Genomic DNA, 19,814 nt, shown 5'->3' with positions numbered 1-19,814 from the left:
CAGCAAAATAATAGGTATAGTTCCCCACACTAAAGGGGTGGCGTAAGCCACAAAACGATGGGCTAGGCTTGTAAATGCCCTCGGGCAGATAGCCTAGTATGAACCTATGAACCTATGAACCTATAAGAACAGCAAGCCTGTAACTTGAACTTTTTTAAATCTCAGAAAAGTGGGAAAAAAGCAAGATTTTTTTTGTTTTTGTTTTTTCAGAGATAGCAGAGGTTCACAAGTAATATCAAGTTATAACAGTGCAGTAAATGACCCCACACAAGAGTGCTAGGTCAAAGACAGAAAATATGCAAGTTTTGAGAAAAAAACTATTTTAAAATTAAGTGCAAACAGGAAATTCAGTATACAGCTTTTGGTTGTGCTCTAAATACAGCTACTAATGCAGAAATCAAGTTTAACAAGCCAGAAAATGCTCAAACTAGGCAGCTATGCAGAAAAACTTATCAAATAAACAGAGGAAAATACTTAAAATCTCAAAAGTGGCTCCTTTCTTCTCTCAGCGTTTTCTCCTCTTGGTGGGTGCTTCACCAACAGCCAACAAGCCTGAAAAGATGCCAAAACCACGAGGCAACTAGGTTTTAAGAGAGGAAGATGAAGGAGTTTTGGAAATGACCCTTTTGGCCAATAAAACTACAGTTTCAAGTCAGTAACCACTCCCACAGGGGGCAGGAAGCAGCTCAATGTTTATCACTGCCACTGATCAACAGAGAGACTTTCCTTTAGCCCAAGCAAAAATGGCCTCACAGAAACTTACAAAACAGTTCAAGTACAGCAAGCCTGTAACTTGAACTTTTTAAATCTCAGAAAATTGGGAAAAAGCAAGAATTTTTTTTGGTTTTTCAGAGATAGCAGAGGTTCACAAGTAATATCAAGTTATAACAGTGCAGTAAATGACCCCACACAAGAGTGCTAGGTCAAAGACAGAAAATATGCAAGTTATGAGAAAACAACGATTTTAAAATTAAGTGCAAACAGGAAATTCAGTATACAGCTTTTGGTTGTGCTCTAAATACAGCTACTAATGCAGAAATCAAGTTTAACAAGCCAGAAAAATGCTCAAACTAGGCAGCTATGCAGAAAAACTTATCAAATAAACAGAGGAAAAATACTTAAAATCTCAAAAGTGGCTCCTTTCTTCTCTCAGCATTTTCTCCTCTTGGTGGGTGCTTCACCAACAGCCAACAAGCCTGAAAAGACTGACTGCTGTCTGTTCTTTTCTTATCTCTGTTCTCCTCCTAAATCTGAATGTATGCTTTCAGAAAATATTAACTTTTGTCCCTAAGAAAAAATACACTGTCAAGCTAAATTGTACACTGTTCTCTTCAAGACATTAGGCTGCTGGTGAGGCTACCATCTCTTATTTACTTCCCATAATATAAAACTTTATTTTTCACTGAACTGCTGGTCACTGTACCTTTAAATTTTATATTTCCCTTAGCAAAACATTTTCAGAAGTCTCAAGACTAACTGCTTGATCTGGCTGATAGCTTGCCTCCGTGTAAACATAGTCATCAAAGAAAAAAAAAAACAGCAAACAACTTTGCAGATGCACAAATGAATCTTTGTAAATTTCACTCAGAATAGAATGTACAGAATTCTCCTTGCCAACGGCCTTCAGCTGCAGAGTTCTTGCCTCCCAGTGAGAAAATCTGATAATGAAAAAAAAAAAAACAAGCCAATATCTTTTCAGGTGCAAAAAAAAACCATCATCCTCCACAGCCTTCATCACTTTGTCCTACTTTTCAAGCCAATTTGCTCACATAAAACTAAGTTGTTTATAAGTCAAATACATTAAGCAAGGTATCCACCCCAGTAAAAACAACGAAATTGCCATCTTAATTCCACACATAACAGAATCAGCCTTTCTTCTCTTGTTACACTGAACATCTTATACTTCTTGCAACTAAAAAAGTATTTGCTTACTTTAATATTTTTAACACATACAGCAGTCACTGAAAAGGCTTTCCTCACATCTAAAATACCCCAACTGCACACTATACAAAACTGGTTTACAATATAATATACAGCTTATGTCATAAAATGTTTTATGCAAATACTAATAAGAACCGAAATGTCTTCTTACAATTAACTTCTTTTTCCCCTTTAGTGTCTTTCTAAGCATTAATTACTTAAAGTGGGTTTACTTTATTTACAGTCCACCCACAAGTTTAACAAATCAATAAAAGTTTAGTTATTCTCGTCCACTTTTTTCTGCAAAACCATACTTCACATTGGTGACTGATGCTTTATAGGCTCCTATTTACTCATTAATTTCAGTGTTGCTGGTCTTTCAGATCATCTCCATCTACCAACACCAGACTCTGGTTTAAGTCCATGGTACTCCCTGATTCTTCTAGTCATGTCCTGTGCATTTTTCTGTCTCTTAGGCATTTTCCATTGGGACACTGGAAAAGGTTTCACTAACAATGTCCCTCTATCAGCTTTATTGTCAGAAGAATGAGAAGCTGAGTCCCGTTCTGTTTCCTGGCTCACTTTTTGTTGGATAAACTTTTTTTATTTCCCTTTTAGCCTGCTCTGCATCAAAAATGTATTTGAGTCTCCAGAAAAATATATTGGGAAGATATCTGTATATGGCAGCTTGAATCTCACACCTGCTTCTCTAAATCCCTCGATTGCTGGGGTCAATTTGCTTCTCTTCTTCCTCATGTGCAGTAAATAATAATTTTCCACAAATACTCTTTCAGTTTTTAATAATTTTCCCCTTTCCCACAGTTTTTTTCAGAATCAACACTTTCTGCTGCTATGATTGCATCTTTACTAATATAGGTCTTGGCTGCTTTCTTAAGCCCAAGTTGGGAGCATACAATCAATATGTCCTGTGTATTAACAAATCCTGCTAAGGAACACCAGTCCATTTGCTTATGTGTGTCTTCTTAAAATTAATAAAGACTGTTCCTTCCAGTTTTTCTGGTACAAAAGAAAGTTTCTGGCTTTCTCTGCATGCTCTATCTTCTAAAGCTATCATTTCTTGAAAATGATTGCCTTGAGAAACCTCATACTCTGCCAGCCTTTTCTTCATTTCAACCTGTGATTTTTGCAGTTTTATCAGTTCATCTGAATAGTTAAAGCTTCTTCTATTTTTTCAGCATTTTATTATCTGACTTTAGATATTCATTCAATGTTTCATTTTTCTTAATCACCCCTGAGTACATCTGACTTACTTTTTCTTCTAAATTACTGGAAACCATTTCTCGTAGCACAGCTGAAGCCTGGACTGCTTTTTACTGAACAGCTGAAGGATTCTTCCTAGCCAGTGTCTTCTCTTCACCTTTTCTGGTTGATTTTCTATCAGGCTTTCCAAATTTGTAACTGCGTTTTACCCAAGGTGACTATATTATTGTCCCTTATTTCTCATTTTCTGTTTTTCACATCGGGAGTTGAAATTAAGCTGTTGATCAGTGTACATGCATCTTGAGATTTTTTGTTAATTTTTGATCATATGGATAAGATGGCAACTGGTAGGGATTAGCAAAGAAATTTTTTGAAAGGGCTGACAATACAAAGTAGCATCTAATAAACCATCTTTTTATACCTATATACTTCTAAGAATGAAACTGTTTGCAATCCACAGGTTACAGTACATTCCAATCTCCACCCATTTGTTCTGGTTCATTTGTAAAACAAAGTCTTGCAAATCTGTTAGATAAGACGTCCAGATAAGAGAGCAATCATTTAGATATTTACAACACATATCAGTTGCATAGGTAAATAAATTATAGCTTAAACTGTATGAATGGGACAAAAAAGTTATCCATAGTTGTACTCCAAACCTAAAAGAAATATGAGCCAAAAGTAAGGAAAGCATTTTTATAACAACATACATTATCAAACATAATAAAAAATATTAAAGTCAGTATTTTCTTGAATTTAAACTTATGCGTACTTTCCACAGTCTCGAAGGTGCCACCATTCTGTTTAAAATTCACTTGAAATTTATTTTTCTACAGAAAGGTTTAACAACTAGCACCAACAAGTGCAAAAATAGACAAAAATTAAGACTTTATTCAACAATTTAATTTTAGCATTAAATACAATATATGAAGAAATACTGCAAACTAGAATTTTAGAAACGTCCACATCTATTAGATGACAAATTTTTTGAAAAGAAACAGAACAGTGGTGTTTGTGACCATCTCTCTAGTATTTTTCTAAAAGAGCTGCTGCATTATTATAGGTGTAGTATAAATCTGCTTTCTGTCAAATATTGGTTTAATTTATAGAAGAGGCATTATTGGTAGTAAAATTATTAGATGATTCTGAAATTCTAGTACAGATCACATGATTGAAATGTCTGTATTTTGTGACTTTTGTGCTACAGCTTCTAGAAGAAAACTATCCTTATTGAAATGCACAACTCTTTTATAGGTTCTTCATATAAATTGTTTAGTTTATAGTTGTGATACATCTTAACTCCTTGCTTCCTAAAAGAGTATACACATCTTTAAAGGAAACATCCTCTACTCCTGAAATGAATATACACATCAGTGTTTTCAAAATCTAATTTCCAAAGTCCTGGAAAAAAGCAGACCTAAAATTAAAGCAATGAGGTGTAATCTACAAGCTGATGTTTTATTAAGCAGAAATAATGAAATTGTTAGCATGAGAATACTGAGCTGAAGTTATTAAGTGGTGTTTGCAAAAAGATATGAAACTGCAATACTTTTCATATTTATAATTAATAATACAAAAATAAGAGTGTGGCACTGTGATATTTGAATAGTGCATGCAAGCACTGGTTGTTAGTAAAGAGATGACATTAAAACAGAATACGTTATACAAAGGCATTATTTATGAAAATATACATGTTTTTTGGCAAGGCAATTGTGACTATTAGATATATTTTCAGAACTACTTTCAGTTCATAGAAATATATTCAGAACTACTTTTAGCTCATAGAAGCTGTGTAACCTACACGTGAACAAATGGTGCCATCTTACATAAAACGTTGAGGGACAGACTGCTGCCACTGATACTTGTTTTGTAGATTAACATTGTTTTGAAATACTGTGAAAATATTACATACATAATTTGTATAGATTTTGTGATATCACAAAACAGTAGTATGCCAACCCCTCTTATCATACATCATTGGAAAACTTTCAAACAGCTGAATAATTCTCCTACACATAATACTGGCTATATCTTGCATACTTTCAGAGTTATAATTCTTTGGCCATAACATTAGTAAAATTTCTGGCACATGAAATGCCCTTCTCTTTCATAAAACTGAAATACAAAATCAGCATCTACACATACACACCTTTGATACTAGCACCATAGTGTGTAACCCATTTTCTACTAAATTTTATATCTTTTGCAATTCATGTTATTTATCTGATAATGAATATCCTATAGTGTCTGTTTTTAGCAGTGGATTTTACAGAAAGGCTCACAGGAAGCAAGTGATTTCCAGGCTTAGAAGGTCTTAGAAGACAAAGGCATCACTTAGCCTCCTGTTGCTTAGAATTGACTGAGTTAATTTCATTATCCTGTAGATCTTTTTCTAAGATAGACATAGTTTCATAAATACAGTTTGGGAATGATAATGATTATGACTTTGAAATTTTGTAATGGCAGAGCTCAGCTCATTAACTGTTTGCAGTTTTTGTTGTAGTATTGGCCTCTCATAAAAGTAATTAATGTTTCTATAAACATCAGTTAATCAATCTGTTGAAGCTTCTGCCACTGGGGTGAGAATGCTTGGCCTGGGGTAGCATCACTGGCTTTGAAAACAACTGTCACCTCTCTTGGAATAACATTAACTGCTTTGTAAGCTTTGGGGAGCTTGATGCCAAACATTATTTCCTAGTTTTTTGATGCAAATGTACACTCTCTGAAGGAGTGATCAATATTAATAACAATAGAATACACAGTACCTGCATTATCTGCAGAATTATCAGTATGTTCAGTAAATTTAGATGAAAATAGATGCACACCATTCTTGTCAGAAATAAACCACCAACATACCTCTGAATATACACTGAAGAATGCTGTAAACTGCAGTAGAGATGATACCAATGGCAGTTACCATGTTACAAATTGGGTTAGGTGACAGAAAGCTGCTTAGGATCTATGACTTCTGTCCAGATATAAATGAAGATATGAACATTTGTCTACACCAATGGCTCTAAAAATCTGTTAGTCTTTAATACTTTGGTCATGACTCATTTAACAAACATGTTACACATGACCCTGGGTCATGGAGAACAACAAGTGGAAGAAAGCACAAGTACATCAACCTGTGATACTTTGCTTGAACAAAACTGCAGCTGTAAAACATACTTTACGAAATTTATTTTATTACATTACTGTGAATACAAAAACCCCTATACCACTTGGGTAGGTCTATAAAGTATCAGTGGAAAGCTTACATCATTATGGACAAATTTGTCACTGATAGATGATCTCCATCTAGTGCTGCTGAAATACATTTTTCCATAAATGAGATTATAAGAACTATGATTTTTTTTTTTATTTGTGTTGGTATATTTGCAAGAAAGCATGCCAAAAAGCTGGATGATGTTTCATTTTAAAGCTGCGATCTGACCAGAAAACTTTGCTGCAGATAATAGACTAGCTGTTAAAATTAATGAGGTATCAGTTGTTTCATTTTATTATTTTTTTATTACATTTTGTATTTTTTAACCAGGGAATAACACAAATCCACAAAGACCTTTTTCAGACAACACAGGACCACTGACTTTTTAAATGACTTACTCAGATTCATATACTAGGCAAATGGGGCTCAAGAATCAAACTTTGATTTGCAAAATTAAATTTTAAAAATCTGCATAGATTCAGTGCTTATTGCCTGCAGAGCAATAATATCAAGATTACGAACTGGAATGTCAGCTCTAGAACCTTGTAGGAAATATGCGTTTGCACAACAATATTCATGCTTATACTTTCTGCATAGCTGTTATCATTCAAGAGTTATGAGCACTTGTTTCAAATGTTCTAATATAAAATTATTTTCTGAACAAAATGGCTCAGGATGCATTCATGTTCCTGTGGAAAATGTAAATTCTTGAACTCCTGTGGAGCAAATGAGTTAAATGACCAGAATCAAGCAGCATGCAAACTGGAGGGCAAGACATTCAAACCTAAGAATCAAAGTAGTTCTGCATGCAAATTCTTCAACCACTGTGGTGCATTGCTCCTGCTCAAAGCTCCAAAACTATGTCTGCTGATGCATGGCATGACACACACTCATGTAAGTAATGGCTTGAAATTGATTAATCAGCCTAAATGCATGAGGCCAGTATGGCAGACTGGAATTGAGCAGGTTGAGGCTAGCTCTCCCATTTTGGATTGGTGGAAATGGTGGTTGGGATGGTTACCATTTTCAGGGCTGTCTGTTGATGGAGATGAGAGATCATCATTATGGAACAGTCTATGACTGATGCTTCATTACTTTCTTTGGCTTACAAATGAATAGAGGTGTTGCCCTTTACTATGTGCTTAGGACATTGTATTGGGGAGGGGGTGATTACAGCAAAGAGAAAGGTAGATTTAAACTCCGCAGTTTTGTAGTGTGACAGCCCCACAACCCACCACCACTATTGTTTTAGTCTTTCCACTCCTAAGCAGGAATTAATAGATAGGTTCTGGGAACAGTAAAGTTGATGAAAAAAAAACAATACTATAGCATCAGATAGATGAATAATTTGTTTTAATTACAAAATATATAAAGAGCAGAGCCAACTAACCAATGGCACTGACAAAAACTTGATGTGGCTCTCAGTAAGTTTGTCAGATATATGAACATGTAAACATCACTGGCATTTATATTTGAAGAAAGTCAAAATACAGAATATGGAAACCTTTGCTATTCTACAAGCAATTTTATTAAGTAACTCTGTGTTCCAGAAAAGTTACAAAAGATTGCTTAAAAACTGTCCTGATACAGACTGAACATTTATTGTAGCTCATACCTCGCAATGAAATATGAGTATAATTTTCCACTTACACAGAAATTGATATGGCTTTTGCAGCAAACCAGAGTTTTACAAGAAATTATTTAATCTTGAAATTTTACCTGTAAGCAATACCAGTTCATCAAAAGGAAGAATAATGCAATGTGATTCACAATCATGAGTCCCAAAATGTTTTAAGAATGACTTAAAGAAAAGAGTATTTCTACTTACTGTTAAGTCCTTCCTTGTTAACTATGGTGCTACTGGCCAGGGCCTCATAATACTGCTGATTACTCATCAGTGTGTGCATTCCAAGGATGGCTGTGGAGAAACAAAATAAAAAAAAAAACAGTAAAATATGTCAGCCAGTGAAACTGAAAAACAAAGGTCAACATATAGTATCAAAAAGTAGTAAGCAACTGATTCCCTATCATCCAACAATCCCCTCCACTGCACATGCACACACACACACATGCGCACACACATACACACAGAGAATTCTCAGGAAGGCTAGCAGAATTCTCCATTTCTCCAAAGCTGGATTCTGGATATCACCATAGACCACCAGTTTGTGGACCATTCTTAAATTAGCCAAATATAAATTACAAAAATGAATATCTTTCACTGGTAGTAGGCTAAAATTATAAAGCTAACTGGAAATGGAAGCCACAGTTTGTCAGTCTCTAGTTCTTTTGCTACTTATAATCTTCACTTTTATCAGAACTTCACATGGAAAAAAACAACACTACATGTGACCTCTGTTACTGCTATCATCCCTTATATATACAGCCAAACATTCCAACTTAGGAACACACTTTACACATGTAGATGAAATATTACGCACCCACAATGTTACTTCCCCATTATGTTTTCAAGTAAACATCCATATTTATTACAGTCCCTAAAATTAAGGTGAGTAGAATTCCAAGACTTCAAAAACTTAAAGCAATAATTTGATACTTTTCCAGATATATCATCCCTGTAAGTTCATTAAATTTATTATGCAGCCTAGAGGCATTACAAAAGTAACATTTCACAAGATAATCAAGTCTGTTAGTTCTTCTGATTGATAATATAATTTTTGTCCTTAAATTTTTTTTAAATAATTAGTTATCATATTTGACAGATAAGCTGTCCCATACTAATTTAAAAGTAATTTAACTTGGGCAAACATTCCATAATCACTGACACAATCCTCCCAATATTTAATTAAATTTACTTGATATACCCCATAAATTGATTTCTACCAATTATTAAACAAATGTGCCTTAGTAAACATATAATCAGTAAAGGACATTGATGGTAAAATTTTACACAGTACATTTTATATATATATATATATATATATATATATATATATATATATATATATATATATATATATATACCGTGGTGGTGCAGCGTTGTCGCCTCACAGCAAGAGGTTCTCCTGTTCGATTCTCGGCTGGAGCACCTTCTGTGTGGAGTCTGCATGTCCTTCCCATGGTCGAGTGATGTATAAAGACATGCAGGTAGGTGTGTGCGTGAATGGGAGTGCCTTCTTTGAAGGTTGGGAGTCGGGCTGGCAACTTGGCACCATAAAAATCCACTGCCAATCATTAGTGGACTGGAGTATACACACAGACACATAATAAATACACACACACACACACACATATATATATATATATATATATATATATATATATATATATATATATATATATATTCTCACCACCTCAGTTCAAAAGCCAGGATAATCATATTGCATTATACCACATAATTTCCTTTGACACACCAGAATGGGTATAACTAAATAACATCAGATTTCATTAGTTTAATTTTCTCCAGAGAAATAATGGATTAGCTAAGAGTAAACATCTATTAACTATCTGCACAGTAAAGGAACACCCTTACACATTTCAGGGGAGCTGCGTCCTTGAGTCTTTGAAGTACACTATAATTATATAGGTTCATAGGGCATAGGTAGATACTAGGCTATTGGCCCTAGGGCCTATACAAGCCTAGCCATAACTATTCCCTGGCTATTGCTTCCCACAAATATTTACTTTCCTGGACCCCTGTTTAGCAGGGCTAGTGATGTGATCCCTGGGGTGAATTTCCTATCTCCCATCTAATCATCATGGTTCCTCTTGAAGAGGGCCGTTGAGGTGCTCTGCCAGACATGTATGGGCAGCCTATTCCAGAATTTGGGGAGTCTCTGGGTCAGGAACCTATTCCTCCAGCATGTTCTCTTCATCGTGATGACAAGGTTAAGATCCCTGGTGTGTGTGGATCGGAGGGATTGGGAGTTCTTTAAGTGTAGCATGTCCAGCAACTCTGGGTTTGGCATGGCCTTGTATGTTAGCCAGAGATCGCCTCTGAGTAGACGATATGCGACAGAGTATAGCTGGAGTTTCTTTAGACGGTCAGCATAAGGCATCTGCTTTAGGCCTGTGATTCTTTTTGTGAAGTATTTCTGTGGCCGTTCTAGTTGTTGCAGATATCTTGTGAGGTACATACCAAACTGGGCATTGTACTCTATAATGGGTCTAATGAGGAATGAGTACAGAGGGACAATGACCTTTTTTTCTGGATGAAAAGCCCTTAGTGATGAGGTGTGCCATGTAGAAGGATTTTCCAACTGTTGTGGCTATATGGTTATTAAAGGTGAGACCACTGTCCACCTGTGTCCCTAGGTCTCTTATCACACTTTCGGTGTTTAGTGTACTGCCACCTATGTGGTAGTTCACAGGTACATGTTTTTTTCCAAAGGGGACAACAATACATTTTTGGCATTTAGCTTGAGCCCATGGCTCTGGCACCAGGCATCTGTTTTGGTAAGGCCCTTTTGTAGTATATCCACATCATTTGGGGATTCAATAATGGCTCCCAGCTTGCAGTCATCTGTGAACTTTGTAAGCCAGAGTCCCTTAGTGTTGGCCTGTACTTCAGAGAAGTAGTAGATGCCAAACAAGAGTAGTCCCAGGACTGAACTCTGAGGTACACCACTTCTCACTTGTCTGGAGATGGATTTGGAGTTGGCTACTTTTACAGTGTGTGTTCTATCAGTAAGCCAGTTTGCAACCCATCGAGTGATATAGGGATTAATGCCCAGCTTAGTAAGTTTATCTATGATTCCAGAGTGGGGACAGTGTCAAAAGCCTTGGCGAGGTCCAAGTAGGCTGTGTGAGCCACCTTACCCTCGTACATGGCTCTGGAGACTGATTCAGAGAAGTCAATCAGGTTCAGGAGGCAAGATCAGCCCTTCACAAACCCAAACTGGGTGGTGTCCAGTGTTTGAAGGTTGCCAATGTCTTTGTTTATAAGTTTCATGACAATACATTCCATGGCCTTGCAGATCAGGCTCGTCAGACTGATGGGATGGTAGTTCCCGGGATCCAAAGTGGATCCCCCCTTGTGGAGTGGGATGATTGTAGCTGTGCGCCACTCCGTGGGCACAAAGCCTGAGGTTAGGCTATGATTAAACATGACACATACGTGAGGTGCCAGTTCATTTTGTAGTTCATGCAGTACACAGCCTGGGATGTCATCTGGTCCCATGGATGCTGTATTCTTGGCTTTGGAGAGTGTGGTTTTTACCTGAGTAGCCGTGATTACCAGAATTGGCATTCTTTCGGTATTGAGATGGGCCCTTTAGGGGGTAAGGGGGGTGAAGTTGGTACTGAATCTATCTGCCCGGATATTGGCAATATCCTTGGGATCAGTATATCTAGTGCCATTCTGCTGTAGCTCAGAGCAGATCTGAGTATTGCCATTTAGATTCTTGACATAGCTATAGAATGCCTTGTGGTTGTCTTTGGAATTTTTGGCAATTTTGTTTTCGTAACTAGTTTTGGAAGATTTTATGAGGGATCTCAGCTTTCTACTAAGGCTGGTGAGGGAGTTTTTTGAATCCTGCATTCTTCCTCTTTTTTGCACCAGTTTCTTCCTTCTGTTGTACAGCTTGTTTATGGCAGGGGACCACCAGATTGGCTTCCTTGTTTTAGAGAACAGCATCTTGGTTCTATTTGGGATGGCTCGGTCCATGCAGAGTGAATGTGCTCGTACAGCACCTTAGTGTAGGACTCAGCAGTTGAACTTCCAGTTCCCATCTGCATGGGTGTCATGAAGTTTGTTACTTCTGGCTTGAGAAGCATGAAGTTGGCTTTGGAGAAGTTTTTTATGGAGGTTTCCTTAAAGGGGTGGGGGTGAGATGTGGATGTCAAGGGTGATTTGCTTATGATCTGATCTGACCAAAGAGGGGGTGACTGGTGTGGAGCATCGATCTCCCATGTTGGTAATGACCAGGTCTAGAATATTGGTACCCCTGGTGGGACTATGAATTAGTTGCTCTAGGGCATTGGAATTTATCAATTCCATGAACTGTTGAGCAAAGGTGTTGGTACAGGAGTAGTTTTCCCAGTTAATGGCAGGGTAGTTGAAATCTCCCAGTATTAGGGTGTTTGGTTGTATCTTAATATTTTCCAGTATGTTTAGAAAGGTGTAGTGAGAATCTTGAGGCATGGTGGGGATCTGTAGCAAGCTACAATTTGTATTGCAGTCTTACCTAGTGTTACTTGTACCTGGTAAATTTCAGATGCATTATGTTGGGCAACCAGCCTGGAGGTGTGAATATCCTTGGTGAATATGGACACTCCTCCCCCTTTAGTGTTTTGGTCCTGGTTTGGTGGACAAAAAGTGTGGTATGAGTTGTAGCCTGGTATTGCAGGGGTGCTCTCTGGAGCTTTGAACCAGGTCTCAGTTACTGCACACATATTGATGTTCTCCATTTTTAGGAGACCCTCAAGAGAGTGCATCTTGAGGTTTAGACTTCTAGCATTGAGTAGCATTACCTTCAGATTTTGCTTGCTTGTACCTGTTACGGTGGTAGTTTTGTCCTTTGAACCTTGCCTAAAAAAAGGCACTATAGGGGTGGTAAGAGCCTTAGCCAGTAACCTGAATCACAGGGGTGACAGGTGGAAACCATCTCTTGCACAGCATTGTGGTTTGTTGATCATGTTGTCCCAAACAGACAGATACTGGATCCCCTTTGAATGATACCAGAAGCTTAGCCAATTTTCAAAGTCAATCATTTTGTCCTTACACTGTGGTATCATTCTGGGCGATGGCAGGATGCTACTTAGGGTAGGGTCATATCTGCCTGGGCTACATGATTCGAGAGCTCTTCCATGTCTCTTTTCATGTAGTCCAGGGAGGTACGTCTCAAGTCATTCACTCCAACATGGACAATGACAGAGTCATAGTTGTACCTGTTGTGGAGTGACTTGAGTGCCTGTGTTATGCGGCAGATCCTGGCACCTGACAGGCAACTAACTGTAATTTTCTCCTTGTTCAGCCTGGTGAGTGGGACATCAGTGTGCCTGACTATAGAGTCACCTATGACTAAAGTGTTGGGTATGTTGTCTTGCCTTAGGGCTGCTGTTGTGTGGCACACTGGTGTTGTGAGCTATGTGACACTTTGGTTGTGTTTGGGGGTGGTGATTGTTTGCGTTTCAGCTTCGGAGGTCCTTGTTGCTTGGGCAGGTTAATGTTAAGAGCCTTCACATATGTGGGTTTTGTGTTGCTATGTGTAGGTTTTGGTGGTATGGGTTTTGAAGGACTATGTGTTGTTTGAGGTGTTGTGTGGGTATTAACCTTCTCCTCTTGACTGTCTAGCACAATCTTGGCTGGAGAGAACTTGCTTCCAGTTTGGCTATGTAAGTGCATCTCTCGCAGGTTGTAGTGTTTGGTGGTAGGAGGAGAGGGTTGTCTGTGTACGTGAGGCAATTGCTGCATTGCCCCAGTATGCCCAGATTCACCAGGCGGACAGGAGAAATCACTGGAAGCTGACTCTTGGACATTCCTGGTTAAGTGCTTTCTTTGTGTAGTAGGTGCTTTCTTTGTGTAGTACAAGAGCTGTTTTCCCTTACTTTTTGGCAAGGTACTTGCAATTGTAGGCTGTCTAGTGCCTATGACTATTTTCTCCTTATTACCAAGGAGAGGCGAGTGCTTGTAACAAATTATGGCTTCCTAGTGCTTTTTAGCGAGTTTTAGAGCAAGTGCTAGTCACAAGGTATACAGATTTTAGTGCTACTGCTCATAAACTAGCTAGTTCTAAGGGAAATTTCGAAGAGCAGACTTTCTGGCACTGGGAATAGTTTAACCTTGGCCCCGTGGTGCTGTGTGGTGCACAAATGCGTGTATTTATACCAGAAAGTTGAAAGGGATAGAAATCAGCCCAAAATGGCCAATAAAATTGCAATTTCAGAGCTGGAAACTACTCTAGTATTAGATAGGAAGTACAATGCTCCCACTCTCACTGGTAAGCAATAGGACCTCCCTCTACCACAGCAAGGTCTGGATAGCTCTGGATACTGAAACTAAAGTCCTGAAACCAGCAAAGCCTGGAAACTGCAGTATTCTAGTTAGAAAAGGTGGGAAATTATCAAACAACATAGAATTTTTCTGATTTTTATGATTCTTGCTTCTCCTTTTTCCCACCACTACTGTGACATAATCATGTGTAAGCAGCTAAAAACTTTCCTAAGTAACTACATTTTTTAAATGAGGTTTCTCTAATGTGGCACCACAGTTGGTTAGCAAAAGAGGTCTAGTGAAAGCACTGGCCTGGTAGATGATGCTACCATTCTCGGGCAGAACATAAGTAAATATCATGTAAGTTGAGTCCTTATTCCAGGAGTAATGAATAAGTCATAAGAGCAGTAGGTGGGAGAGGCTTGATGGTCAGGGGTGCTAGCCAAAAATAATTAAATAAATCAACAGCATAGGAAGCCTCAATCACCACGGTTTACCCCCACATCCTCATCAACATCTCTACTTTCACACACTCCCGTAGCTGGATCAACAAGACTACAAGTCCTCACACATTAGGTCTCATAGGCCTGCAAAAGATAAACCAGACCTAGTGAAAGGTGACGTCACTAGGAGGCACACAATGACATTACACTTGACAGACTGGATAAACAGATGGTTGCAGTTGTCTTTCAGATGGCAAGATGCCAGGAATAGGGATATTAATAGGGCCCTTAGGATGCTTTCTCATTTAGTGTGACTTTCTTTTTGTCCACACTGATGTGAATGAACTTAGTCATTTTACATTGAGAGAAATACAGAGCGGCATTAATTAAACTATTTCTCTCCATCTACATCATTAAGGAAAGAAATTCACAGTCAGCTATCTTCACTAAGAATGATGCTCAAATTCAAAGATAAAATTATTGGCTTCAGCAATTGGCTAGTTAACTATTACCATGCTAGGGGGTTTCAACATGTGTCTACCTGGGTTGAGATAGTCTATGCTCCTTCCTGCTTTTGAATTCTAGCTAAAGTTTTGACTAAAAATAAAGACACTATGGAGGATGCAAAGTCCAGCTAATGACTATATTGCATAGTAAATTCTAATCTGGGGTTTGTCAATAAAAATCACAAAAAAATGCCAGTGCCCAGAAGGCTGCAGCTGTGCCCCCTCATCACACAGGAATGCTCAATCTGTCTTCTTTTTCTCAAAAAAAAAACAGAGAAAATCATTTTCCAGACTTTTAAAAGTGGATACAATAACTTACAGCAGAAGGTTACTGGAAATTAAACGTTTTGCAGTGTGGATATGCTGGCTGGATTCCCTACTGTCTGGGGAATGTCTGGGGCCTACTTAACTCACAGAACTACTGGAGCTTTGCATTTTATCCAAACAGGCTGTAAAGTACATGAATCAAGCAGTAGAAGGAGCTGGATCAATAAGGATGAGGGCTAAAAAGAAAAAGAAGAGATGTGACAGAATCAGAAAAAGAGGCTGCAGAGCTGGAATTGCTGCCAAACTGAAAACAAACTTTCACAGGCCTGCATTACCTTCAATTCTGTTAGCCAACATGTGGTCAATCAACAACAAGATGAACTTTCTTAGACTTGAGATCTCCTCCACAAACAAGGTGAAAAATACCTGTCTGCTAATATTTACAGAAATTTGGCTGCATAACAAAATCAATGACAGTGCTCTGAACGTAGAGGGTTTCACCTTGTTTAGAGCTGATGGAAAAGTTAAGGGAGGTGGGTTGTGCATCTGTGTAAATAAAAACTGGTGTATGAACTGTGAAATTATGAGTACAATGTTCTGAAAATGTAGACTTTTTGACAGTGAAATGCAGACCTTTCTATGTACCCAGAGAGTTTAATGGAATCTACATAACAGCTGTGTATATATCACGTAGTGCTAATACTTCTGAGGCACTTAGCATACTGCACAATTCCATATGTGAGCTGCAAAGTAAAAATCCTGACTGTACATATGTGATAGCTGGGGACTTCAATAAAGTGGATCTCAGAGAGGTGCTACCCCACTACCATCAATTTGTGGACTTTCCCACAAGGGCAGCAAATACCCTTGACAAGGTTTACACCAACATAAAAGGAGTATACAAAGCAGTGCAGCAGCCAAACTTGGGTAGCTCTGATCATATTTCAATAAGATTAATACCTGCTTACAAACCTCCGCTGATCAGAGAAAAACCCACTGAGAAACTGATCAGCATCTGGAATGAAGGGGCAATGGAAAGCCTCAGGGACTGTTTTGATAATACCTGCTGGGACGTCTTCAGAGAAGCAGCCACTTTCAATCAGCATGTGAACACAGATGAATATGCAGACACTACAATGGAATATATTTCAAAATGTGTGGAGGATGTATCTACCACCAAAAAGATTACAATCAGAGCCAAAAAACCTTGGCTAACCAAAAGAGTGTATGAGCTTCTGAGGGCAATGAATGAGGCATTCAGGGCCAAGGACAAGGTGGGTCTAAGTGAAGTAAAAAGGGGCATCAAAGAAGCCAAGAGGGAGTATGGAAGAAAGGGACAAAGTTGCTTCGATGATATGAGGGATACCAGGAGCCTCTGGCAAGGCATTCAGCGGCTAACTGACTAAAAGACTAAGTCAGTTCAATGTGATGACAGCACGAAATTTCTGGACAGACTGAACTCATTCTATGGCAGACTTGAGGAGAACAACAGCCTAGAGGATACAAAGCTACCCACTGGTCAGATTGAGACAGTGCTCAAACTTAACCCTGGAGAAGTGAGAAGCCAACTTAAGAAAGTGGACCCCAGGAAGGCTGCAGGCCCTGATAAAATTCTGGGCAAAGTATTAAGAGAATGTGCAGAACAACTGTATCAAATCCTTATAGATGTTTTCAATACCTTCCTGGCTCTTGAACGACTGCCAGCATACTTCAAGGTAACTAATATAATCCAGCTGCCCAAACAAGCCAATCCAACTTACTTAAATGACTACACACTCATGGCACTAACCTCAAATGTCATGAAATGCTTTGAAAGGACAGTAAAAAAACATCTGACAGAAGCTCTGCCACTGACCTTCAACCCTCTACGGTTTGTCAATCGGCCAAATAGAGCCACTGTGGATACCATTTTGGTGGCTTTGTACTTCACTTTGGAACATCTTGAAGAGAGGAACAATTATGTCAGGCTATTGTTCATTGACTTTAGCTCAGTATTTAACACAGTGGTTCCGATACAACTTATAGGCAAATTAATTAACCTTGGCATCTACAAGAACTTCTGCAACTGGATCCTTGACTTCTTGATTTGAAGACCACAGAAGGCATGTGCTGGTAACAACACATCAGGTATCATTACACTAAACACTGGTGTGCCTCAAAGGTGTGCACTTATTCCTCTACTATTCACCATCCTTACCCATGACAAATTTACTGTAACCAGGACTGTTTGTAAGCTTCTGAGCCCCCAAAGCCTTTCTGTGTTGGAGGGAAGCCTGATAGCTTATCAGTGGGATTGGTAAGCACTAGGTAGCCTATCTACCACAAGAGTGATTTCTGGCCCATAAATTGTAGTTTATTGGCTGTTTGGGCAGTTTTTCCATCTCTTTCAACTTTCTGGTTTAAAAGCCTGCACTTGCGCTTGTTTCCCACCTTTCCTGTAACTAGTCTAGTCCAAATACAGATTTGCTGTATCCAGGACTGTTTGTAAGCTTCTGAGCCCCCAAAGCCTTTCTGTGTTGGAGAGAAGCCTTCTAGCTTATCAGTGGGAGTGGTAAGCACTAGATAGCCTATCTACCACAAGAGTGGTTTCTGGCCCAGAAATTATAGTTTATTGGCTGTTGGGGCAGTTTTTCATCTCTTTCAACTTTCTGGTTTAAAAGCCTGCTTTTGCGCTTGTTTCCCACCTTTCCTGTAACTAGTCTAGTCCAGATACAGATTTGCTGTATACAGGATTGTTTGTAAGCTTCTGAGCCCCCCCAATCTTTTCTGTGTTGGAGGGAAGCCTTCTAGCTTATCAGTGGGACTGGTAAGCACTAGGTAGCTTATCTACCACAAGAGTGGTTTCTATCCCAGAAATTGTAGTTTATTGGCCGTTGGGGCAGTTTTTCATCTCTTTCCACTTTCTGGTTTAAAAGCCTGCTTTTGCGCTTGTTTCCCACCTTTCCTGTAACTAGTCTAGTCCAGATACAGATTTGCTGTATCCAGGACTGTTTGTAAGCTTCTGAACCCCCAAAGTCTTCCTGTGTTGGAGAGAAGCCTTCTAGCTTATCAGTGGGAGTGGTAAGCACTTGGTAGCCTATCTACCACAAAAGTGGTTTCTGGCCCAGAAATTGTAGTTTATTGGCCGTTGGGGCAGTTTTTCATCTCTTTCAACTTTCTGATTTAAAAGCCTGCTTTTGCGCTTGTTTCCCACCTTTTCTGTAACTAGTCTAGTCCAGATACAGATTTAATGTATCCAGGATTGTTTGTAAGCTTCTGAGCCCCCCAATCTTTTCTGTGTTGGAGGGAAGCCTTCTAGCTTATCAGTGGGACTGGTAAGCACTAGGTAGCCTATCTACCACAAGAGTGGTTTCTGTCCCAGAAATTGTAGTTTATTGCACGTTTGGGCAGTTTTTCCATCTCTTTCAACCTTCTGGTTTAAAAGCCCACATGTGTGCTTGTTTCCCATCTTTCCTGTGACTAGTCTAGTCCAGATACAGATTTACTGTATCCAGGACTGCTTGTAAGCTTCTGAGCCCCCCAAGGCTTTCTGTGTTGGAGGGAAGGTTTCTAGCTTATCAGTGGGAGTGGTAAGCACTATGTAGCCTATCTACCACAAGAGTGGTTTCTGGCCCAGAAACTGTAGTTTATTGGCCATTTGGGCAGTTTTTCCATCTCTTTTAACCTTCTAGTTTAAAAGCCCACATTTGTGCTTGTTTCCCACCTTTCCTGTAACTAGTCTAGTCCAGATAAAGAGTTGCTGTATCCAGGACTGTTTGTAAGCTTCTAAGCCCTCCAAGCCTTTCTGTGTTGGAGGGATGCATTCTAGCTTATCAGTGGGAGTGGTAAGCACTAGGTAGCCTATCTACCGCAGGATCCAGGTACAGATTCTTAGTTTTAGCACTTGAATATGCTTATTTGTGCTCAGCACTTGTTCAGAACTTGTTGTTAGCACTAAATAAGCTACAAATTTCTACAGCACTCAACCTTCCTCTTTACCTACAGGAAAACAGTTTTTGTACTTACTTTCCTCACTTGCTTAGAGAAAAACAACTCTTATACTTGCTTTCCTCACTTGTCTAGAAGAAAGTAGTTTTTTATTCAGGCATGTCCAAGGGTCAGCTCCTAGTGTTCTCTCCTGTCTATCTGATGAATCTGGGCATCTTGGGGCAATGTAGCAATTGCCTCACGTACACAGACAACCCTCTCCTACCACCCAACATCACAACCTGTGAGAGATGCACTTATCTAGCTAAACTGGAGGTAAAGCTCTCTCCAACCAAAACTGAACTTGACAGTTAAGAGGAGAAGGTAAAAACTTGCACCACACCTCATTCATCACATAGTCCCACTAAACCTATACCAACAAAAATCAC

At 38.9% G+C, this 19,814-nt stretch overlaps 1 protein-coding gene across 3 annotated transcripts in view; it reads right to left on the bottom strand.

Moving 5' to 3' along the window:
- Positions 1 to 19,814, bottom strand: part of TMOD1 (tropomodulin 1) — a 971,337-nt gene that overhangs the window by 187,546 nt on the left and 763,977 nt on the right. For all 3 annotated transcript variants that reach the window (XM_044060997.1, XM_044060995.1, XM_044060998.1), the window contains one exon: positions 8,178 to 8,267. In XM_044060997.1, coding sequence (XP_043916932.1) covers positions 8,178 to 8,267 — 90 coding nt within the window. The remainder of the gene's footprint in view (positions 1 to 8,177; positions 8,268 to 19,814) is intronic.

This window comes from Protopterus annectens, chromosome 2.part0 (genome assembly GCF_019279795.1).
Source record: "Protopterus annectens isolate FY-2018-M chromosome 2.part0, PAN1.0, whole genome shotgun sequence".
NCBI lineage: Eukaryota > Metazoa > Chordata > Ceratodontiformes > Protopteridae > Protopterus > Protopterus annectens.
The sequence above is the reverse complement of the archived record's forward strand: the minus strand, read 5'-3'. Positions and strand labels throughout refer to the sequence as shown.